Here is a 24,497-nt window from a genome sequence, read left to right as displayed (position 1 = left end):
GAAGAGCAGCCATATGCTCCAACGATGACGCCAGTGTGATTGAATCAATCACTGTACCATCCAAATTAGCACCCACCTGAAGTGTACTACCTGTTGAATAAACCATTTCATTTGTTTTTAAAACAACCTCTGGTGCCCACGTTTATTAAGAGTGAACAGAGTCTTAAATTCTATTGATCTTGATTTGTTTTGTATGGATTATGGTTCTCCTATTGAGGCCATCGCAATGCATCCTATGTTGCTAAGGAATTTAAGCCCTAGAAATTAGATTGCATCTAAAACTCCAAGACTCTGTCACTTCTCTTTGGACCTACTGTAGCACATGATCTTCAGTCCAGGACTCAAGTGCAAGGGGAGCACTCTTGCACCTCTTTAACTTTAAGGTAAATGACTAGTGATAGGTGAATTTGGGCCGTTTCGGCGAAAAATGTGCGAATTTCCAGTGAAATTCGCGAAACAGCGAAAAAGTAGTGAAACGGCATCTCGTTTTTGACGCCGGTGTCCATTTTTAGCGCCAGCATCCGTTTTTTAGACGCTGGTGCACATTTTTTCCGTGCGCGGTTTAGCAAATTTATTCGCTGGCGGTGAATCGCGGGAATTCGCAGCAAATTTGCACCTGGCGAATAAATTCGCCCATCACTATAAATGACCTAATTTCCATGAGAGAGACAACAGAAGCTTGTGTTTAGCAAGGTAAATAAATCACTGCTCCCAGCTTTCATGTAACGCTGTTTATTGGTAAATGAGTATATTGGTACCATTGCCTGTTTATAACCATATATCATCATCATCATTTATTTATATAGCGCTGCCAAAATACGCAGTGCGTTATGTCATTGTGCAGATATAGTGTTACGTGGTGCAAAAGATAATTGATAATAAAATACAAATTTTATTGTATAAGAATTGGTACATTAAAGGGAATATCCACCCCAAAACTGATTCTTGATTAATGACAGATAATATCATTGGAAGCAGCTTTCCAATCTACATTCATCATACATTTTCAGTGGTTATAAAGTTATGTGTAAGTTCTATTACAATCGATGTTTATCCCCTTCTGTCCTCTGGGTCTGAGTTTTAAAACTTCAAGGGGTTTTTAATGAGCTGGTTTACAACATTGTTTCAGGAGTCACAACCAGGAGTGCAGGGAATGGCCAGTGAGACAGATACTACTATTAAGCAACTACATTTTTTTAATGACTTGAAAGCCACTGAAACGTGTTGAATTAATGTGTATGTGTATATGAATGTGTAGGAAAGACCTAGTTCCCTTTGAATCATTAGATGGAAAGTCATTGTTCTACCTATTCGATCAATCCCCTTAATTTATAGAGCACTCACGGCGTGAGCTGCCAGACTTAGTGCTAAATCTACACTGGAGTTTGGGTTGGACAATGACATCTCCATTAATAGTGTAATTCAGAGACCTCCAGCTAATGACATTCCCATTTATTTCCCTATTATTTAGCAGAACCCGCCTTATGGTCTTAGGAGATAAAACCTCATTCCACATATGGACATCACTTATTTCCCCTTCAAAGGAAAGGTCAGGATCCAACTCTTCCCAATAATCTCTCTGCATCTGACCCAAGGAAATACCATCTTGAAGATCAATAGAATAACCTTTCTTCAATATTTTGCGAAGAGAGACTTTTCCATTAACCCAAAGCTGTAGAACTCCAGTGTTAGAGTCCCAGGTCACACAGTAGTGATTCCACTCCAGGACATCTGCTTTTGCTGGAATGGATACCTGTGTATTGTTTATATAGATTGTGGGATAAGAATGTGATGTGTCCTGTACAATAACAAAGATTTTGCGGATCTTTGACTTTCGTGTGCCCACACTAAAGAGGGCATATCTTCCGCCATCTGTGTAGCTCCTCAAGCAAACGGTGAGTTTATCTAAAGGCTCAGTCACCATTGGGGTCAGAACCACATAATCATCGACAGTCTTACTGGGGAACAGGAACACATTTCTATCCATGTCTAGAGAGGAGGAGAGAAGGGAGAAAAATAAAAATAAATCTATAAGATAGTCACGAGATGGTATTATACTCCTTCTAAATTACAGCATATATATAAGAACTCTAATGGCATTTGCTGGCGTTGAACGAGAGAAACAGGCACTTTATACCATATGTTTTGGAACTGTGACCTTCTGAGACCTTTCTGGACTGAGGTCTGCTCACTGGCTGGGCAAATCCTAGGGGGCACTGTGGCGGCAGATCCTTCGCAAATATTGCTCTTCCATAATACAGTACCCGCCGCGGTCTTTAACTTGGGTCTGGAGCCTCACCTGCTTAATGCCGCTAAACTGTTGATACCACTACACTGGAAAACTACATATGTGCCTACTATTAAAGATTGGTTCAACAAAATTACGGAAATTTGCAGATTCGAGGAAATGTCATCCCATACCCCTGAGCAATTCACAAAATTCTCAACTACTTGGATACGATGGTTCCTATTTAAGGAAACTGATCTTTACAAAACATACCTTTCATGAGTTGTGGACCCAATACCATCCCGCTGCACCCCTTCTTCTTTCCCCCCCCCCACCTTCCCCTTCTTTTCTAATTACACTTTTACTGTTGTTACGTTTATGTATGTCTCCCTCTGTTTTAAAGTATTATGATTTCTGGCTGTTACGCTGTGAAACACTGTTGACTACTACCTGTAAGTTTGTCATTTTGCAAACTTTAACCTTCAGCACATTTGCATGAGACATTGTGGATGTTTGCTCAACTGTTATAGACGTATGCATTTGGTACTGTTACTGCATTTACAGCTTTGTATCACTGATAATTTACAATAAAGCTTTTTTGAAACTGAAAAAAAAAAAAAATAAAAAAATAAAAACAAATCAAGTTAGAAATCTTACAAAAGGGGAAACACCAGCGAAAGACAACTAACATTTATTTGAAAATTAGGATTCGGATTTGTTTTGGCAGAAGTATTTGACCGAATACGAATCGTGCTCAAAAAGGGTGAATCCTGGATGATTACATCACATATTTAATTATTGCTTATTTCTTATTGTTGTTTTTTTTATATACAGACATTAACTCAGCGCCTACACTAAATTAAAAAAAAAAAACTCAAGAAATTGCAGACATAATGTCCTTGAGACACTGAGCTGTTTTCATTAACTGTTTTTCAATATCCTTGATAGTTGATAAGAACCACATACCGCAGCAAACACTTTCTGGTTCTATTTTCCAAATGAATGCAATATCACAATTCAGCAGTATCAATATGATTTAACTCTATAATAGCAGGTTTAAGCAACTGGACCTGTCTTTTTTAGCCCTGTTGCTTTATTTTTAATCTAAACAATGGACTTGTGTATAACCGGGAGGATTTGCTGGTCTTTATTTACCTTCTTGTGCCATGGATCCAGCAAAGAGCAAAAGGCAAAGGACTCGCATCTTCATTTCCTAAACAAAAGACAGTTTTACCATGAATTGATTATTTCATGTGATATCCCTTAAAAAAGCAACAATTTGTATTTACCTATCCTTTTTAAAAGCCTGGATCTCTATAAGGACTGTGCAAATATAGTTGTAGGGATGACTGTAGGGATGCAGTATATTAAAAAGTTTAAAAGTAAAACATTTTTAGTGAAATCAATGATTTCATTTTATACTACAGTAAGGGGCCGATTCATTAACTTCGAGTGAAGGATTCGAAGGTAAAAAGCTTCGAATTTCGAAGTTTTTTTGGGCTACTTCGACCATCGAATGGGCTACTTCGACCTTCGACTACGACTATCGAAGGATTCGAAGTAAAAATCGTTCGACTATTCGACCATTCGATAGTTGAAGTACTGTCTCTTTAAAAAAAAATTCGACCCCCTAGTTCGGCAGCTAAAAGCTACCGAAGTCAATGTTAGCCTATGGGGAAGGTCCCATAGGCTTTCCTAAGTTTTTTTGATCGAAGGATATTCCTTCGATCGTTGGATTTAAATCCTTCAAATCGTTCGATTAGAAGGATTTAATCGTTCGATCGAAGTAATAATCCTTCGATCGTACGATCGTACTATCTGCGCTAAATCCTTCGACTTCGATATTCGAAGTCGAAGGATTTTAGTTCCTAGTCGAATATCGAGGGTTAATTAACCCTCCATATTCGACTCTTGATGAATCGGCCCCTAAGTGTTTGGGCTGGAAATCTGCTCTTGAACATAATACTGGAACCAGTGATGGAAGATTTCTGAGCACATCTAAGGTGGAAAGGTACTACTGTCTGAAAGCAAATATCTGATTGGTTGTGCTGGGACATGGTGCAACATTTATTATATTTTCCTATTTTAATCGATTTAATTGTTTGATCGAACGATTTTACTTCAACCGCAAAACGGTCGAATTCGGTAAAAAAAAAAAAAGTATAGCCATTCGGTGGTCGAATTTCGAAGTATATTTCACTTCGAAATTCGACCGTTGATAAATCTGCCCCTAACTGTTCTAATTTATTAGTTAATGCTTGTTATATGCAACATTTTAAAGGTGATAAATAAAATCCAAAGGTTGTATATTGATGATTTTAAAGGCATTATATTTTATTACGCAACCATAGTTGAGTTGAGCTAATTTAGGAAGAGGGGGGAGGATTTAATGCTGGGTATTGAAAGAGCATGTAACTTGGGGGGATATTTCTTGTGTATACAGAATAAGGATCCAATCATCAGGACTCCAGCTCTAAATGTAACAGTAAAATAACTCCCGGGAAGTCTCTTAATAACAGCTTGTATCATACTGTACGTGACGGGATTTGTTGTGTCTTTAGAAAACAGGACTAAAATAGTATTACTGTATTTAAGGCTAAATTCAGGTACAGTTATATAAGATGGTTATTTAATCTGTCTTATTATAAAGCAGAGTTGCAGGACTACAAATCCCAGCATCCTCCATATTACAATTAAAGGATGGGAGTTGTCCAGCCCCATCTGGGGATACAAATATAAGAAGCACTCATCTAAAGGAAACAAGGCCTTCTTTGTTAGTGTGAATAACAACATTAAATACCGTATCATAAACTCTGGAACCAAAATCTAAATCATGAGCTCAAAAAAACAGATAGAAATAAAGAGGGAAGCTCTATTTACCTGGTATATCAGTGAGTGTGGATCCTGTAGGATGAGCAGGGAAGGAATGGCTGTAGCCTTGTTGGAATCCCAGAGAACTGCTTATGGGAACTCAGACTCCTCCTTATATGCTCTGTGCTCCCTACTTGGGAATTGTAGTCTGTTTCCAACACCTTGAAAAGAAATTTATTGATGGAGCAACTACATCTCCCAGAAATCATGGTTTGTAAGGTTGGATTCAGCTTCAATAGTTCCTTATGGTCCAACCCAGGAGGCAATGACAATGAAATGAAAACAACCCCAACCTTGACAGTCTCCCCTCATAATTTAACTCTTCCCTCCCTCTAACCAATTTAGTTGCACTTAGTCTCTGCACTCTCTCCAGCTCATTTATATCCCTCTTAAGGACTGGAGTCCAAAACTGCCCCCATACTCCAGATGAGGCCTCACCAGGGACCTATAAAGAGGCAGAATTATGTTTTCATCCCTTGAGTTAATGCCCTTTTTTATACAAGACAGAACTTTATTTGCTTTAGTGGCCACAGAATGACACTGCCCAGAATTAGACAACTTGTTATCTACAAAAACCCCCAGATCCTTCTCATTTAAGGAGACTTCCAACACACTGCCATTTAGGGGCAGATTTATCAAGGGTCGAAGTGAATTTGAGGGAAAAATTCGAAATTCAAAGTCATTTTTTGGATACTTAGACCATCAAATAGGATACTACGACTTCGAATTCGATTCGAGTAAAATCATTTGAATATTCGAGCATTCAATAATCGAAGTGCTGTCTCTTTAAAAGAACTTCGATTTCAATACTTCGCCAAATTAAACCTGCCGAAGTTTTTGGAAGTCAAAGTAAAATCATTCGATCGATCGCTGAAATCCTTCAAATCCTTCTAAACGATTTTACTTCGACCGGAGGATACCCAAATTCGATGAAATAAACTTCAGCTTCGATATTCGTGAAATTATCCCTTTATTTACTACTGTGGATAGGAATTGTCAGACGGTCCATAACTGCTCAGCAGGGAAACAATTATACTTATGAACAGCAGGGGGAGCCCCTGCCTTACTTCCCAGCCATGCAGAACTCAAGCAGCTTTGTTTGTTTCCCTGTAGAGCAGTCGGCGACTGTGACTGTGTAGAGATTTGTATTGGATTTTATTTTTGCCTTTACATCCCCTTTACTGCTTCCAACTCCAGCTGCAGGGACAAAGATCATGGAGCAAGATTTAAACAGATAAACTGGGATTCAGTTTGGAGGATTATTTTGCTGCAGCCACTGGTTCTGCAGAGTTGGAGAAAGTTTGTATTAAACAATACAAAAACTATAAAATCCATACATATACAGGACAACACAGGACCCAATGTAGTCTGTATATTCTGATTATTAATCAGTCTTGCTGTATCAGCTTCTGGCAGATATTATTTGACTTGTGCTGTTTTGATAATTTATGTCGATCCCTAAGCAGCCCAGACCACACTGAGCATGTGCACAGTCTTACTCTTGCAAAGATGTATAACAAAGTAACAAGATGGTGACCCCCTGTAGCCAACTTTGAAAATATAAATCATTTGTTTGATTAGGCTTGTGGTGCAGTAAGTTCATGTTTATGTTTAGTATACAGAATACAACATTTCTAGACTTATTCTATTTTAGACTTTACTTCCCCTTTAAGCCCTAGAAACCAGATTGCACCTGAAGTTCCAAGCCCAGGAGCTACAGAAAAATAAAAGACTAAATACAGACTATTTTAGATTTCTGCTGTGTACATCACACTAACGGGGTTGTATACATAAGAGAGCACAGTGTGCAAAGTGCAAAAAAAAGGCTGCAATTGCCAAGTGGTAGGATAGGGCTCATCTGCATGTCCCTGGCACTTCCCTTTGCACCTAAAGTAGCACAGGATTTTCAATGCAGCACTTGGTACATAATGCAGCATTACCCAGAGCCCACATTCTTGTTAAGGGATACTAAGGGGCACTTTTGCCCTGGGATAGGTAAATGTTAATTTAATCTTAAAGGGATACTGTCATGGGAAAAAATTTTTTTTTCAAAATGAATCAGTTAATAGTGCTGCTCCAGCAGAATTCTGCACTGAAATCCATTTGAGAAATCCACTGAGAAAACAGATTTTTTTATATTCAATTTTGAAATCTGACATGGGGCTAGACATATTGTCAATTTCCCAGCTGCCCCAAGTCATGTGACTTGTGCTCTGATAAACTTCAATCACTCTTTACTGCTGTACTGCAAGTTGGAGTGATATCACCCCCTCCCTTTTCCCCCCCCAGCAGCCAAACAACAGAACAATGGGAAGGTAACCAGATAACAGCTCCCTAACACAAGATAACAGCTGCCTGGTAGATCTAAGAACAACACTCAATAGTAAAAACCCATGTCCCACTGAGACACATTCAGTTACATTGAGAAGGAAAAACAGCAGCCTGCCAGAAAGCATTTCTCTCCTAAAGTGCAGGCACAAGTCACATGACTTGGGGCAGCTGTGAAATTGACAATATGTCTAGCCCCATGTCAGATTTCAAAATTGAATATAAAAAAATCAGTTTGCTCTTTTGAGAAATGGATTTCAGTGCAGAATTCTGCTGGAGCAGCACTATTAACTGATTCATTTTGAAAAAAATTTTTTCCCACGACAGTATCCCTTTAAGGTGAATGACCTCCTTCCCGTGAGAGAGAAACCAGCAGCTTGTGTGTAGCAAGGTAAATAATTCACTGCTCACAGCTTTCATTTAATGCTGTTTTATTGGTAAATTGAGTATATTGGTACTGTTCCCTTAATATAACCATATATCATGTCATTGTGCAGATACAATATAGCGTTACATGGTGCAAAAGATAATAATGGATAAAAGTACAACATTGTATTGTATAAGAATTGGTACATTAAAGGGAATATCCACCCCAAAACTGATTCTTCAATAATGACAGATAATATCATTGGTACAGCTTTCCATCATACATTTTCAGCGGTTATAAAGTTATGTGTAAGTTCTATTACAATCAACGTTTATCCCCTTCTGTCCTCTGGGTCTGAGTTTTAAAACAGATCATCTCCAGGTGTTTTAATGAGCTGGTTTGCAGCAAATACATTTTTATATTTTTAAATGACTTCAAAGTAGGGATGCACCGAATCCAGGATTCGGTTCGGGATTGGCCTCTTTCAGCAGGATTCAGATTCGGCCGAATCCTTCTGCCTGGCCGAACTGAATCCGAATTTGCATATGCAAATTAGGGGCAGGGAGGGAAATCTCGTGACTTTTTGTTACAAAACAAGGAAGTAAAAAAGGTTTTCCCATATGCAAATTAGCGTTCGGATTCGGTTCGGTATTCGGCCGAATCTTTCGCGAAGGATTCGGGGGTTCGGCCGAATCCAAAATATTGGATTCGGTGCATCCCTACTTCAAAGCCACTGAAACATGTTGAATACATTTATATGTGTATAATACACAAAAGCTATGAATATCTTGTAAATGATATCCTTATAAACGGTGAGTTCTGATGTCATCAGTTATAAACGGTGAGTTGATGTCATTTCCGTCACATGACTCACTGAAACTTGTGTATTATAATAAATAAAGTACCCCCAGTTGCAAAATATGAGGATATTAGAAGTTACCTCGGAGTTCCATGACCTGTATAAAAACACTTGGCCTTCGGCCTCATACTTTTATATGGTCATGAAACTCCTCGGTAACTTATAATATCCTTATATTTTACAAGAGGGGGTACTTTATTCACTATATATATATATATATATATATATATATATATATATATATATATATATATATATATATATATATATATATATATATATATATATATATATATATGAAATATGTATGAAAGACCTAGTTCCCTTTGAAAGAATCATTAGCTGGAAAGCCATTGTTCTACCCCAGTTCTATTAATCCCATTATTCAATAAAGCACTGACTGTGTGAGCTGCCAGACTCACTGCCATATCTACACTGGAGTTTGGGTTGGACAATGACATCTCCATTAATAGTGTAGTTCAGAGACCTCCAGCTAATGACATTCCCATTTATATCCCTATCATTTAGCAGAACCCGCCTTATGGTCTTAGGAGATAAAACCTCATTCCACATATGGACATCACTTATTTCCCCTTCAAAGGCAAAGGTAGAATCCCAATCAGTCCCATAATATCTCCGCATCCGACCCAGGGAAATACCATCCCGGAGGTCAATAGAAAAACCTTTCTTCAATACTTTACGAGGGGAGACTTTTCCATTAACCCAAAGCTGTAGAACTCCAGTGTTAGAGTCCCAGGTCACACAGTAGTGATTCCACTCCAGGACATCTGCTTTTGCTGGAATGGATACCTGTGTATTGTTTATATAGACTGCGGGATAAAAGTAAAGCTGTGGTGGAGAAGAATGTGATGTGTCCTGTAAAATAACAAACATATTGCGGATCTTTGACTCTCGTGTGCCCACAGTAAGAAGGGCATATCTTCCGCCATCTGTGTAGCTCCTCAAGCAAACGGTGAGTTTATCTAAAGGCTCAGTCACCATTGGGGTCAGAACCACATAATCACCGACAGTCTTACTGGGGAACAGGAACACATTTCTATCCATGTCTAGAGAGGAGGAGAGAAGGGTTTTATGGGAGAAAAATCAAGAAACTAAAGTTCGAAATCTTACAAAAGGGGAAACACCAGCATAAGACAACTATCATTTATATCTGAGATATTTGATTACATTTGCAAATGTGTTCATTTTATTTGTTCAGGGTTTTTGAAATACTTTTTCTTTGTACTTTATCTGTCAACCTAATCGCAAGTGTTTAAGGGGCCAATTCACTAAATTCGAGTGAAGGATTCGAAGTAAAAAAAACATCGAATTTCGAAGGTTTTTTTGGGCTACTTCGACCTTCGACTACCACTACGACTTCGAATCGAAGGATTCGAACTAAAAATCATTCGACTATTCGACCATTCGATAGTCGAAGTACTGTCTCTTTAAAAAAAACTTCGACCCCTAGTTCGGCAGATAAAAGCTACCGAAGTCAATGTTCCCCATAGGCTTGCCTAAGTTTTTTTGATCGAAGGATATTCCTTCAATCATTGGATTAAAATCCTTCGAATCGTTCGATTCGAAGGATTTAATCATTCGATCGAAGGAACAATCCTTCGATCGTACGATCGCAGTATTTGCGCTAAATCCTTCGACTTCGATATTCGAAGACGAAGGATTTCAATTCCTAGTCGAATATCGAGGGTTAATTAACCCTCGATGTTCGACCCATAGTGAATCAGCCCCTAAGTGTTGCCAAAGTCGGCGACCAGAAAGCGGATTGATTCCGAGGAACATTGTCTCTGTTATTATGGTCAAACAAAACCATTGCCTTGTTGCTAGGGTAAGAGAATCTCAAGCAACCATGTAACTGTTTAACGTCTAAAAATGGAAGAATCATTTAAATAGCGATTTACAAGAAAACAATGCGCAAGTTGCACCTACTTAGGTGACATTCACAATAATTAAGGAATAGGGTACAAACATTGGCACAACATGGAGCACCAATAAACACAACATTCAATGTGAGGCCTCTACATACTGGCTGGGAAAGGCAATTCTGCACTAATTATAGTGACTAGTGATTGTAATGAGCCCTATAATTCACTATGGGGATTAACTCATTTGTGTATAATTGGGAGGATTTGCTGCTCTTTATTTACCTTCTTGTGCCATGGATCCAGCAAAGAGCAAAAGGCAAAGGAATCGCATCTCCATGTTCCTAAATAAAAGAAAGATTCACATTTTAAACCATAAATTGATAATTGCACGTGTCATCCCTCAAATAAGCAACAATTAGAGGCAGATTTATCAAGGGTGGAAGTGAAAATTCGAATTAAAATTTTTGAGTTTTTTATGGTCAAAACTGTCAAATTTGACTAGAGAGTTAAAATTAATATAGATTTTTTTTTTTTTTTTTTAAATTTGAATTCGATTTTCAAGATTTATCATACACTGGCACATTTAAGAGCTTGACTTTGACTATGCACCACCTAAAACCTGTTGAATTGCTGTTTTAGTCAATGGAAGACGTCCTGGGATGAATTTGGAGTTGTTTCCTGATATTCGAGTTTTTTTTGGAGAAAAAACATGAATCAAGTTTTTAAAACTCGTATGGAATTCAAGTTTTCGGGTAAATCCTATTCACCATTTTTAAATAAATTTTGATTGGTCGAATTTCGAATTCATGGGAGTTTTTTTTTAAAAGACTCACATGAACTCAAAATTCAACCTTTGATAAATGTGCTTCAATCTTCAAAAAGAAAAAGAACATGGAAAGCAATTGAAAAAAAAGTCTTGTGAACAATCTGAAACCCACTGAACTGATAAAAAAAAACGTTTGGACGTTAAATAAAAAATGTAAATTTAAGCAACTTTCCACTATATATTAATGATCAATAGTGATGGGCGAATTAGTCCTGTTTCGCTTTGCTACAAAATTCGCGAATTTCGCACAAAATTTGCTAAACGGTCATAAAATTAGCGAAATGTGAATTTGACGCCGATAATACTGACTGACGGCGACATTTGACATGTATTAAAGTCAATGCGCGTCCATTAATTGACGCCGGCGTCACAATTGTTGCTGGTGAATTGACGCCGGGGAATTTTAACATCAATTTCGCCAATTTATTTGCCTGTGGCGGAACACGAAAATTAGTCGCAAATTCGCGCCTGGCTAATAAATTCGCCCATCACTAATGATCGATAATTTTAGGGAATTATATTTCATTATGCAACTAGGAAGGGGGTGGATATATGGGTATATGGGTATTGAGAGAGCATGTGACTTGGGCCTCATCATTAGATGTGGTTAGTGATGGGCGAATTTGCGCCGTTTCGGTTCGCCGAAAAATGTGCGAATTTCGCGCGAAATTCGCGAAACGGCAAAAAATTCGCGAAACGGCGCCGGCGTCTCGTTTTTGAATTTGAATTTTCGCCGGAGATTCGCGAATTTATTCGCTGGCGGCGAAACGCGCAAATTCGCTGCAAATTCGCGCCTGGCGAATAAATTCGCCCATCACTAGATGGGGCCCTTGGGAGGATATTTTCTGTGTTCATACACAATATGGGTATCCAACCTTCAGGAACAGTAAAAAAACTTTGGGAAAATCTCTTAATGACAGTTGGTTTGTCTTTAGAAAACAGGACTAAAATAGTATTACTGTATTTAAAGGGGATCTAAAGGCAAAAAATAAAAATAAAACCCAATTTTTACTTTCTTTAATGAAAAAGAAACATTTATTCGATATAGTCTAAAAAAATCTTTATACTGTTTTAATAAAAAACCTGAGTGTCTGCAATAAAATTCCCCATTGCTCTGATTGCTGCGGATAGGAAACTTTAGACGCCCTCGAGGGAAACAGTCACACTTCCGAACAGCGAGGAAACATTGTGCAGGGATATTTTATGTTTTGTTTGCATAACTGGCTCGCCTTTGCTAAACTGTATGTGAAATAACCCCCGCACCTTCCTTCCCAGCCGTGCAAAACTTGGGCAGATCTCTTTGTTTCTCCGAAGAGAAGCCAGAGACCGTGATTTGTATCTGCAGCAGTCGGAGCAAGCAAACGAAGAGAGAATTTCACTGCACACAGTCAGGTTTTTTTTCATGAAAATGGTGAAGTTTTTTTTTCAATTGGCTTGTATTGGGGATAGGTTTCTTTTTCATTAAAGAAAGGCTAAATATGAGTACAGTTAACATGGTTATTTAATCTATCTTATTATAAAGCTACTAAAAATCTCAGCATCCTCCATATTACAGTTAAAGGCAAAGGAAGGTCTACGTTGCATGAATTCTATATCATGGACTATGAAACCAAAATCATCAGCCCAATAAACATAAGCTCTATTTACCTGGTATATTAGTGAGTGTGGATCCTGTAGGATGAGCAGGGAAGGAATGGCTGTATCCTTGTTGGAATCCCAGAGAACTGCTTATGGGAACCCAGGCTCCTCCTTATATGCTCTGTGCTCCCTACTTAATGGAATTGTAGTCTGTTTCCAACACCTGGAAAAGAAATCTATTAAAATTTATCTCCCAGAAATCATGAGTTATGTCCCGAAATGCCAAATACAGTATGTCATCCTCTTACAGGGCCTCTTGAGGCTCATTGGTTTTTCTGAAATTCATTTGTATATTGTATCTATGTGTGAGTAATGTGACTGCCCTTAAATGACAAGTAACACAATTTTTAATTATTTAAAAAAACAAATGCATATACATGACTTACCTAAAATATGCTGATCTTTCCTGCTGTTTGGGTAAGAGATTGGAGAAACCTCAAACCGACTCTGTCCCATGGCGTCCAAGGGGTCTCCGCCATCTTCTTCCTTGTTCTCCTTCTTCTTCTTCTTCTTCTATATGTGGCTCTCTTCTGGGACCCGACTTCCTGGTTTGTGACGTCACTTCCAGAAGTGATGTCACTTAGCAACCATGTCTTCAGGATGGTGTCGGTACTGCGGCTTCATTTTCCAGCTGCATCTCCAAGGGAACGGACGCTTCTTTTGGCTGCTCTTCGCTGCTGACAGGAACACGCTGCTGACAAGAACGCTGAATCTTCACGCAGGACAGGATCTCTGCTTCACTTTCGGGTCACTCCTGATCTGAGGTCTGTTATTTTGGTTCCACAGAAAGTGGGGGCTGCAGGTCTGGGTCTGTTTTTATTATTGGTACATAAAGCAGGGGGGCACCTGGTCTGGGGTTCGATTTTACTAATAGCTGTATAGAGTGGGGGGACATGGTTACTGCCTTCTACTGTCACACTAAGGGGCAGATTTATTAAAAGAAAACTATACCCCCAAAATGAACACTTAAGCAACAGATAGTTCATATTAAGTGACATATTAAAGAATCTTATCAAACTGGAATATATATATTTAAGTAAATATTGTCCTTTTACATCTCTTGCCTTGAGCCACCATTTTGTGATGGTCTGTGTGTTGCCTCAGAGATCACCTGACTAGAAATACTGCAGCTCTAACTGTAACAGGAAGTGTTGAAGCAAAAGACAGAACTCTGCCAGTTAATTGGCTCATGTGATCTAATAAGTATGGTTTGTTGGTATGTTTGTGGGCACAGTGAATAGTACGATCCCAGGGGGCGGCCCTTATTTTTTAAAATGGCAATTTTCTATTTATGATTAACCAATGGCACATACTACTAGAAAAGTATATAATTATGAAAATGGTTTATTTACATGAAACAGAGTTTTACACATGAGCTGTTTTATGTAATATCTTTTTATAGAGACCTACCTTGTTTGGGGGTATAGTTTTCCTTTAAGGGTCTAATTAAAAATTTGAATTCAAATTTTTTTTTAATACTTGAAATGTTTATTGGTTTTTCAGATTACATTCAAAATAAGTTTTGCAATCATTTTCAGAATAGAGGAAAGAACATTTTTGATTTTTTTTATGTCAAATTCGACTAGTGAATTATCCAAACTCGATTCGATTTTTAAAAAAATTCGAATTCGATTTTTGAGATTTATCAAACTCTGGCCCTTTAAGAATTCAAATTTGACTACCCGTCACCTTAAAGCTACCGAATTCATGTATAAGTCAATGGGAGCGGTCCAGTGACCAATTTGAAGATGTTAGTAACCTTCTTGACATTCAAGAAAAAACTCAATTCGAGTTTGGTCGAATTCGATTCAAAGTCGATTTGAGTTTTTGGGTTGGTAAAATTAGTCAGAGTTTTAGATATCAGATGTTTTTAATAAATAACACCCCAATCGAATTTCGAGGAAAACTGAATTTTATAAGAGTTTAAAAAAACTCACATGAATTCGAAATTTAATATTTAATAAATATGCCTCAAGTTCATCTTAAGGGGAAACATCACCTTTAGGGGCTGATTTTTTTTTTACCTCGAATGACCTTAAAACTCAAATAGTATCTAATTTAAGAAAAAATGTGAACTTCTAAAACTCAAACGAATATTACAGACTCAAAAATTCCAATTGAATTTGAATCGAATTAGACTAAACTTGAATCGAGTTTTTTCTCTGCAAAAAACTCGGATGACAGGAAGGCTATTAACATCTTCAAATGGGTCAATGGACCTCTGCCATTGACTTCTACATGAACTCGGCAGGTTTTAGGTGGCGAATATTCGAAATCGAGTTTTTCCCAGGGTCAAGATATGATAAATCTCGAATTCCAGTTTGGATTATTCCCAACTCGATTTTTGTGAGTTTTGACGACAAACGCAACTTGAAAATTCTAATTTAAATTTACAGTTTCAACCTTAATAAATCTGCCCCTAAATGTACGACTGTTGCTGCTGTTTTTAGTAACGGAACAGTCAGTGAGATGTGTACTTACTGTGCAAAGTTGGTAAAGTCAATACAGTAGGTAAGTTACTTACTCTTAGGAATGCACCGAATCCAGGATTCGGTTTGGGATTCGGCCTTTTTCAGCAGGATTCAGATTCAACCAAATCCTTCTGCCCGTCCGAACCGAATCCGAATCCTAATTTGCATATGTAAATTAGGGGCGGGGAGGGAAATCATGTGACTTTTTGTCACAAAACAAGGAAGTAAAAAATGTTTTCCCCTTCGGATTCGGTTCAGTATTCGCCCCAAATCTTTTGCAAAGGATTCGGTTGTTCGGCCGAATCCAAAAAATTGGATTTGATGCATCCCTACTTACTCTTGTGGAACAGGAACTGTAACTACAATGGAACTATATTCTAACATCACTGCTCACAGCACTCATCAATTTCATTTAATGCTGTTTTATTGGAAATTGACTTGGAATGGTGCCATTGCTTTAATATGGTCATATATCATGTCATTGTGTAGATACAATACAGTGTTACATGGTGCAAAGTATAATTAATAATGAAACACACATTGTAACAACACACACTTTTATACAAGAGTTGGGTGATAAGCATTTTGCATACAAGTGTTATTTAATATATAATAAGCAGAAAAAACTGTCAGCTTGGATTGGTCTAATCTTACCTGGCAGATATACCCAGGTAGGTATGTAGGTAGATAAACAAATGTCGAATGCCTTAAACAGCTTTACAGGACTATAGAATGAGACATTTCTATCAAATGTTGCCAAGAATAAGTTTATTCATTGTTGCTGGGTAACCAGATCCAATTAAGGGGGTTTATTTATTAAAGTCAGTTTTTTTCTGGTCGGACCTTTGAAAGCAAAAAACACCATCTTTTCTTAGAAAAAAACAAATTGAATTTTTCGCGATTTATTTAAACCCTGATGGTGTTAAAAGTCTAAATAAAAAAGTACTCCAGCTCAGACCTGGCAAATTCTATTCGAGAAGTCAATGGCAGATGTCTTGTTGACATTTTGAAGATATCCAGATCTGCGCTGGGTTTCGTTCAATAATCCAAAGATTTTGTGATTTTGGGGCGTCAAGTCTAAAAAAGTCATAGGTTTCGGCGTCAAATCAGAAAAAGTTTCATGTAGGGTTGCTGGGCAGGGGGCAGGCTTGCAATGTCATGGGCGGTCCAGTGATGTCAGGGGCGGGCCGGATGATGTTGGGGATGGGGCATTGACATTCTGGGGCGGATCCATGTCAATCACTTTAATGTCCTAAAAAGCAAGAGTGCTTACACCCCTGAGAATATACCTTTTGTGGTACCAGGTGTTACACTGGGGGACCCATGCCTGCCACTGGGGTCTCAAAGTTACATAGAGAAAAATACCAGTGGCTCAAAAACATACAGAAAAAAGGCAACGTTTCGGACCCTTTATCAAGCCTAGTGCAACAATCATGTTATCCACATTTAAAGTGTGAGGAAGGGGCGTGGATAAAGACTCCTCCTTTTGTGACATCACAAAGCAAAGTGAAATGAAAAAAATATAAATGTATGTTTTTGGGGTGAATAAACATTGCACTTTTTCAATTTTCAGTGTGCCACTGATATTTTTCTCTATGTCACTTCAATGCCCTGTCCAGATTTCCTAATTTGGAAATCCGGACAGGCATTTTTCACCCGGGCAGCCTTTCCAAAAACCGGGCTGTCCCGGTGAAATCCAGACAGGTGGCAACCCTAGTGGAACAATTCAGATTTTGACACGATTTTATCGCGTCTTTTCCCGGATGAGAAAATTTATTGATAAATAGGGGGGGGGGGAGTCAGTGCGGATTTGGTCTGAGTGGTTTTCATAAAATATTGAGAAAATGTTGGATTTTGATAAACAACCCTCTTAATGTAGATTTTGACTTTTTGATGGTCCTATCAGAGAAAAGATACGGTAACTACAAAAATATTGTATAATGAGACAATTATGGCTGTGTAATGCTGCCTATTACTTTTCCAAACAATAATCACCCCACCTGTTGGTGCATTCAACGGTACAGGCAATTTGGATAGAAATAAATGGGGGGTAGTTCCTAACAACAACCAACAACAAACGTCTGGGATGAAAAAACACACAAAACCACCCTTGTGCCATTACCCTAACATTAGCTTTGTCTCACTAAAGGAGCCCTTCTGTTCTAATACAATTGATCACCTTATTTCTAAAGACTTGGTTCCCCTTGTAACAATCATTAGCTGGAAAGCCATTGTTCTACCTGTTTTATTAATCCCATTATTCAATATAGCACTGACTGTGTGAGCTGCCAGACTCACTGCCATATCTACACTGGATTTTGGGTTGGACAATGACATCTCCATTAATAGTGTAGTTCAGAGACCTCCAGCTAATGACATTCCCATTTATTTCCCTATCATTTAGCAGAACCCGCCTTATGGTCTCAGGAGATAAAACCTCATTCCACATATGGACATCACTTATTTCCCCTTTAAATGAAGTTTCAGGATCCCATTTTATGTCATTGAATCTTAACCTTCCATGATGCCAATAACTAGCTTTTATGTGCATCTGACCCAGGGAAATACCACCCTGGAGATCAATAGAAGAGCCTTTCTGCAGGACTGTGCGAGGGGAGAGTTTCCCATTAACCCAAAGCTGTAGAACTCCAGTGTCAGAGTCCCAGGTCACACAGATGTGATTCCACTCCAGGACATCTCTCGTTCCTGGATTGAATAAAGACAAATCATTTATATAGATATCGAAATAACCCGGAGTCGAGTGTGAAATAACAAACATGTTGCGGATCTGTGAATTTTCGATGCCCATGGTGAGAAGGGCATATTTTCCTTCATTTGTGTAGCTTCTCAGGCAAACAGTGAGTTTGCGTAAAGGCCCAGTCGCCATTGGGGTCAGAACCACATCATTTGTGAGAGACTTTCTTGAGAAGAGGAAGACATTTCTATCCATGTCTAGAGAGGAGGAGAGAAAAAAATTGAAAAATTAGAAATACACTTGGTCTTGAAAGCGACGTTAACGTAAAAATGATTGTCCGAATGGATTTTGTGTTCTGCCTCTTTAATTTCACTTCCAATATAAAGGGGCCGATTCACTAACTTCGAGTGAAGGATTCGAAGGTAAAAAACTTTGAATTTCGAAGTTTTTTATGGGCTACTTCGACCATCGAATGGGCTACTTAGACCTTCGACTACGACTTCGAATCGAACTATTCGAAGTAAAAATCGTTCGACTATTCGACCATTCGATAGTCGAAGTACTGTCTCTTTAAAAAAAACTTCAACCCCCTAGTTCGCCATCTAAAAGCTACCGAAGTCAATGTTAGCCTATGGGGAAGGTCCCCATAGACTTGGCTAACTTTTTTTGATCAAAGGATATTCCTTCGATCGTTGGATTAAAATCCTTCGAATCGTTCGTTTCGAAGGATTTTATCGTTCGATCGAAGGAATTATCCTTCGATCGTTCGATCGAACTATCTGCGCTAAATCCTTCGACTTCGATATTCGAAGTCGAAGGATTTTAATTCCTAGTCGAATATCGAGGGTTAATTAACCCTCGATATTCGACCCATAGTGAATCGGCCCCAAAGTGTTATCTGATTGCTCAGGCCATTAAGACCCAGCAACCAGTAAACGTGGCCGTTCCAAGGCCACATTGTAATTATCGTTCCTCAGGCAACGGCCTTTTTGCATGGGTAAGAGGGTCTCAAGAAACCAGATAACAATTTAATATATGAAATTGAAAAAAAAGGGCAGTACAGGTATGGGATCCGTTATCCGGAAACTCATTATCCAGAAAGCTTTGAATAATGGGAAGTCCATCGCCCATAAACTCAATTTTAATAAAATGATTCCGATTTTTACAAATCATTTTCTTTTTCCTCTATAATAGTAAAATAGTACCTTGTACGTTATCCACACTAAGGCGCATATTTATCAAGGGACAAATTTCAAATTGAAAAAACTTCAAATTCAAAAAGACCAACCAAAATGAAGTTGAAGTTTTTTTTTGGTTCAATAGGTCAGTTTTCAATCAAATAGGTCCGTATGCGGGCAAATTCGAATCGTACGAATTGAAGTAATAGCGTATTCGATCGAATTTGATTCAAAATTCGATTTTTCAAAGTCCACCAATTGACTCTAAATAGGTACCAGGAGGTCTCCCCATAGGCTAAAACAGCAATTCGGCAGGTTTTTGATGGCGAATGGTCAAAGTCGTATTTTTAAAAAGACAGTGCATGATAAATTTCGAATTATCTAATTTTTTTCAAATTCAAATCGAATTTGGACTATTCCCTAGTCGAAGTACACCATGATTTTTTTTTTTTATAAATCTGCCTCTAAGTTAGTATTAATCTTTGTTGGAGGCAACACAATCTAATTGGGTTTATTTAAAGGCCCATTTATCAAAGGTCGAATTTTGAATTCATGTGAATTTTTTTTTACTATAATAAATTCGAATATACTCGAAATTCGAATGGGAGATTATTTAAAGAAAATTTGGATGTCTAAAACTCAAACGAATATTACTGACTCAAAATCTCGAATTGAATTAGACTAAACTCGAATCGAGTTTGTTCTCCAAAAAAAAACTCGAATGTCAGGGAGGCTATTAACATTTACAAATGGGTCACTGGACCTCCCCCATTAACTTATACATGAAGGTTTTAGGTGGCAAATTCAAATTATTCCCAGGGTAAATGTTTGATAAATCTCAAAATTCAAATTTGAATTTGAATTGAGTTTGGATTTTTCCCAATTTGAATTTGTGAGTTTTGACTAAAAAAAAATTTTTGGTTAATGGTTAATTTGCAGTTCTTTATACAATTTACACTTTCTATTTTGGTTAATTTGCTGTTCTTTATACAATTAACACTTTCCATTTCGGTTAATTTGCAGTTCTTTATACAATTGCACTTTCTATTTTGGTTAATTTGCTGTTCTTTATACAATTTGAACTTTCCATTTTGGTTAATTTGCAGTTCTTTATACAATTGCACTTTCCATTTTGGTTAATTTGCAGTTCTTTATACAATTGCACTTTCTATTTTGGTTAATTTGCTGTTCTTTATACAATTTGAACTTTCCATTTCGGTTAATTTGCTGTTCTTTATACAATTAACACTTTCCATTTCGGTTAATTTGCAGTTCTTTATACAATTGCACTTTCTATTTTGGTTAATTTGCTGTTCTTTATACAATTTGAACTTTCCATTTTGGTTAATTTGCAGTTCTTTATACAATTGCACTTTCCATTTTGGTTAATTTGCAGTTCTTTATACAATTGCACTTTCTATTTTGGTTAATTTGCTGTTCTTTATACAATTTGAACTTTCCATTTTGGTTAATTTGCAGTTCTTTATACAATTAACACTTTCCATTTTGGTTAATTTGCTGTTCTTTATACAATTTGCACTTTCCATTTTGGTTAATTTGCAGTTCTTTATACAATTGCACTTTCTATTTTCGTTAATTTGCTGTTCTTTATACAATTTGAACTTTCCATTTTGGTTAATTTGCTGTTCTTTATACAATTTGAACTTTCCATTTTGGTTAATTTGCTGTTCCTATATAATTTGCACTTTCCATTTTGGTTAATTTGCAGTTCTTTATACAATTAGCACTTTCTATTTTGGTTAATTTGCTGTTCTTTATACAATTAGCACTTTCCATTTTTGTTAATTTGCTGTTCTTTATACAATTTGCTCTTTCGGTTTCGGTTAATTTGCTGTTCTTTATACAATTTGCTCTTTCCATTTCAGTTAATTTGCTGTTCTTTATTTACCCTGTTGTGCCATTGATCCAGCAAAGAGCAAAAGCCAAAGGACTCGCATCTTGAGTTTCCTAAATAAGAGAAAGTTTTATTATTAAAGTCATATACCTTAAAATATCCCTTAGCTACAATAATTAATATGCGCATATCCTGGATGTTTATAATATCACCTGCACCAGATCATCTCTGATTCAGGTATACATTTTAAATGTCAATGTTTCAAATCCATCAAGGTTAATGTAAGAATTCCCATTAGGGACCCCAGGAGCAGCGGAGAACCCCTTGGAATGTTGATTAAACGGCAAAAGAATTTATATATAAATTCTTTTTTTTTTTTTTTTTCCCTTCCCTGATGAAGGTTCTTGATTAGAACCAAAACGTTGGATACAATAAACCTGTTATAGTTCATTCTTTGCTGATTTGATTTGGTTGCTTAACTCGGAGTGCCGTCATTTCTGGATCTATACTTTGTATTAACTACGGACTGGCACCCAGATTTGGATCTCGCTTATGGTGTGCGTTCCACTTTGGACTACTATATATATATATATATATATATATATATATATATATATAAATATATATATATATGATATGATATATCTATGATTTTCTAGCTATGATTAGATATTAATATAAAGACATGGGGCATCCATCCTGTAGGCCTTTGTCTATTATTAAAAAGCAACTGGAGTCTTAAAACATGTGAAGACAAGCTGTTATCCATATGTACCATCAGGTAGTAATAAAGTTCTAACTTATTGCCACATCGCACAAAACTATTTGTTGGTCTTTATGGGGGGAAGGTTTTTAGTAAAAAGCATTTACCATATCCCAGAATAATCAAGATATATATATATATATATATATATATATATAAGAATAAGGGGGACATTTACTTACCAAAGATAAGTTTGGGCACCATGGGTCTTGAAGACCTTTATAAGGCTCATTGCCCATGATGACTGAGTTGCATAGCTCATATTAACAAACAAGTCAAAAGAACACAGGACCACACACACTATATTCATGTATTTAAGGCTAAATCATAGCTGCATAAATAGCATTAAAGGCTATATAAAGGAAAGAACACTGATTCTGAATAATAGAATTGCATGAATACTGTATCAAACACTTTCCAATCAAATCCAAATGATCAGCCCAATAAACAGACAGAAATGAAGAGGGAAGCTCTATTTACCTGGTGTATCAGTGAGTGTGGATCCTGTAGGATGAGCAGGGAAGGAATGGCTGTATCCTTGTTGGAATCCCAGAGAACTGCTTACGGGAACCGAGGCTTCTCCTTATATGCTCTGTGCTCCCTACTTATATGAATGGTGGGATTTGTAGTCTGTATACAACACTCACAATAGAAATGTAGTAACTGAACAACTACATCTCCCAGAAATGTTTCGTTCATGGGTGGAGCCGGCTTTAATGGAGCCATATGGCGCAACTACAATATTTTAATAAAATAGAATGTTGCAAAGTATCAGATGCACTGAAACCTGTTCTATCTCTCAGCAGAAGAGTCGTATGGGGGCACAGGAAGTTTCTGCATACTCGTGCCCCCCCAACACAAATATACATTTTATATTTTGTAACAAGAAACACCAACCTTCATCCATATATAGGGCCCCCTTAAGGCCTATTGTTTTTCTGATAGTGGGTATATTACGATATGTATATTATTTGCTATGCTGTAACGATATATTGGCAGGTCAATAAAGTAGATAACTAGAATATTATTAAAATCAGAAAAGAACCACACTCTAAGGGGGGGGGTTAATATTACAGATGTCCCCTGCTGGAGAGAGTGCGCAACACCTGGCTTTTTATCACACTTATTAAGGGATTACTCTCTGATAAAACTGCTATGGGAGGAGACAAGGGTAGAATACCTAATACTCATGTTCCCATTCAATTTCATATATATTTATGTAGGGACCCATAAGTGTATTGGCTCTTATGGTTTCCTTCCCTGCCAGTGCCTCCTTTCCCTGTTGCTGGGTTAAACCAATGTAACATATTATACATTATTTGCATACCTATTTCATTGGTCCTAGGTTGATGACCATTTCCTGCAGCACTATAACAAAGTGCTTTGCAGAGGGAGGTCCTTCCTCTTTGGCCGGCAGCAGTTGATCTGAGTGGAGTTGTCCACTGAGCCTGGAGTCAACAAGGCCCCAGAAGTGTTAGGCCCTAAAGGGATAACCCCTGTAGTGAAGTTGGGGGTACAGGGACCCCGTGAACAAGGTGAAACCAGTGCACAGTTTAGCCCTTGTAAGAGCACTCTATAGAGAGAGTGAGACAGTGAGGCTTAGTTAAAAAGAGCAACTCAAGCTCCAACTAGGAGGATAGAAGGGAGTAGCTCTCCCCCAGGCTCTGCTTTGCCTGTAGTAAAGGGGCCACAGTACTGACAATGGATTCAGGCTATGTTCTATCCCTGTTACACGTCTGCTGTAGGGGATCCGGGCCACATGAGGTATTGAAACCCTGGAAGGTGATCCTACCAACTTCCGCTGCTATACCTACTGTGGTGTCTTTCCATACTGCACCTTGAATGTACCTGGCATTGTACTGTGATTAATTACAGAATTGAGTGTAATAAGAGCTATGAGTATAGTATAGAGCAGGGGTCCCCAACCTTTTGAACCCATGCGCAACATTCAGAACTAAAAGGAGCTGGGGAGCAACACATGCATGAAAAATGTTCTTGAGCTGCCAAATAAGGGCTGTGATTGGCCATTTAGTAGCCCCTATGTGGATTGTCAACCTACATTGAGGGTCTGTTTGGCAGTACATCTGTTTTTTATGCAATTAAAACTTGCCTCCAAGCCTGGAATTCAAAAATAAGCTCCTGCTTTGAGGCCACTGGGAGCAACATCCAAGGGGTTGGAGAGAAACATGTTGCTCACAAGCTACTGGTTGGGGATCACTGACATAGAGTTTATTCGAAATAAAATACCATGGTTCCTAAAAATATGGTTTGCATGGGAATTATGTTCTCTAGAATTGTAATCCATTTTCCTTTGCTCAAAAATTTCAGTATTTTGTTTTGCCCAGACTGCATATGATGAACCTGCAGGCCTCAAGCTTTTGGTAAACTTCAGTTCCCCAGCACCCTACAGCAGCCTTAGGTTAAAAACTGTGCGCTTTCAATCTATAATGTTTGATAGGATTCATGCCTGAACGCTGATAAATATTTGCGGCATATCATACCCATTGCAATTGTAGCTGTGTTTAATACCCAAACA

General features: G+C 37.8%; 2 protein-coding genes across 5 annotated transcripts; both read right to left on the bottom strand.

Moving 5' to 3' along the window:
• Positions 1 to 716: 716 nt before the first annotated feature.
• Positions 717 to 23,931, bottom strand: LOC108700327 (C-reactive protein-like). Of its 3 annotated transcripts, none has more exons than XM_041574427.1 (3): positions 22,442 to 23,909; positions 3,383 to 3,440; positions 717 to 1,989 (listed from the first exon to the last, which is right to left on the bottom strand). In XM_041574427.1, the coding sequence occupies exons 2-3, from the start codon at positions 3,435 to 3,437 to the stop codon at positions 1,325 to 1,327; spliced, it is 720 nt and encodes a 239-aa protein (XP_041430361.1). In that variant the 5' UTR covers positions 3,438 to 3,440; positions 22,442 to 23,909; the 3' UTR covers positions 717 to 1,324. The 3 variants fall into 3 exon arrangements, with proteins under 3 accessions (XP_041430361.1, XP_018088907.1, XP_018088905.1); XM_018233418.2 differs by lacking the exon at positions 22,442 to 23,909 and adding an exon at positions 5,108 to 5,255; XM_018233416.2 differs by lacking the exons at positions 717 to 1,989; positions 3,383 to 3,440 and adding exons at positions 15,877 to 18,422; positions 21,253 to 21,311 and having other exon boundaries at positions 22,442 to 23,931.
• LOC108700326 (C-reactive protein-like) lies at positions 8,926 to 13,559 on the bottom strand. 2 transcript variants are annotated; one of them, XM_018233417.2, is made up of 4 exons: positions 13,386 to 13,559; positions 13,009 to 13,162; positions 10,818 to 10,876; positions 8,926 to 9,719 (listed from the first exon to the last, which is right to left on the bottom strand). In XM_018233417.2, exons 3-4 carry the CDS (start codon positions 10,870 to 10,872, stop codon positions 9,034 to 9,036), a joined length of 741 nt encoding a protein of 246 aa, XP_018088906.1. In that variant the 5' UTR covers positions 10,873 to 10,876; positions 13,009 to 13,162; positions 13,386 to 13,559; the 3' UTR covers positions 8,926 to 9,033. The 2 variants fall into 2 exon arrangements, with proteins under 2 accessions (XP_018088906.1, XP_041430362.1); XM_041574428.1 differs by lacking the exon at positions 13,386 to 13,559 and having other exon boundaries at positions 13,009 to 13,364.
• Positions 23,932 to 24,497: the final 566 nt, after the last annotated feature.

This window comes from Xenopus laevis, chromosome 8S (assembly GCF_017654675.1).
Source record: "Xenopus laevis strain J_2021 chromosome 8S, Xenopus_laevis_v10.1, whole genome shotgun sequence".
Taxonomy (NCBI): domain Eukaryota; kingdom Metazoa; phylum Chordata; class Amphibia; order Anura; family Pipidae; genus Xenopus; species Xenopus laevis.
Note: the sequence above shows the minus strand (reverse complement) of the source record. Positions and strands in the feature narration are given on the sequence as shown.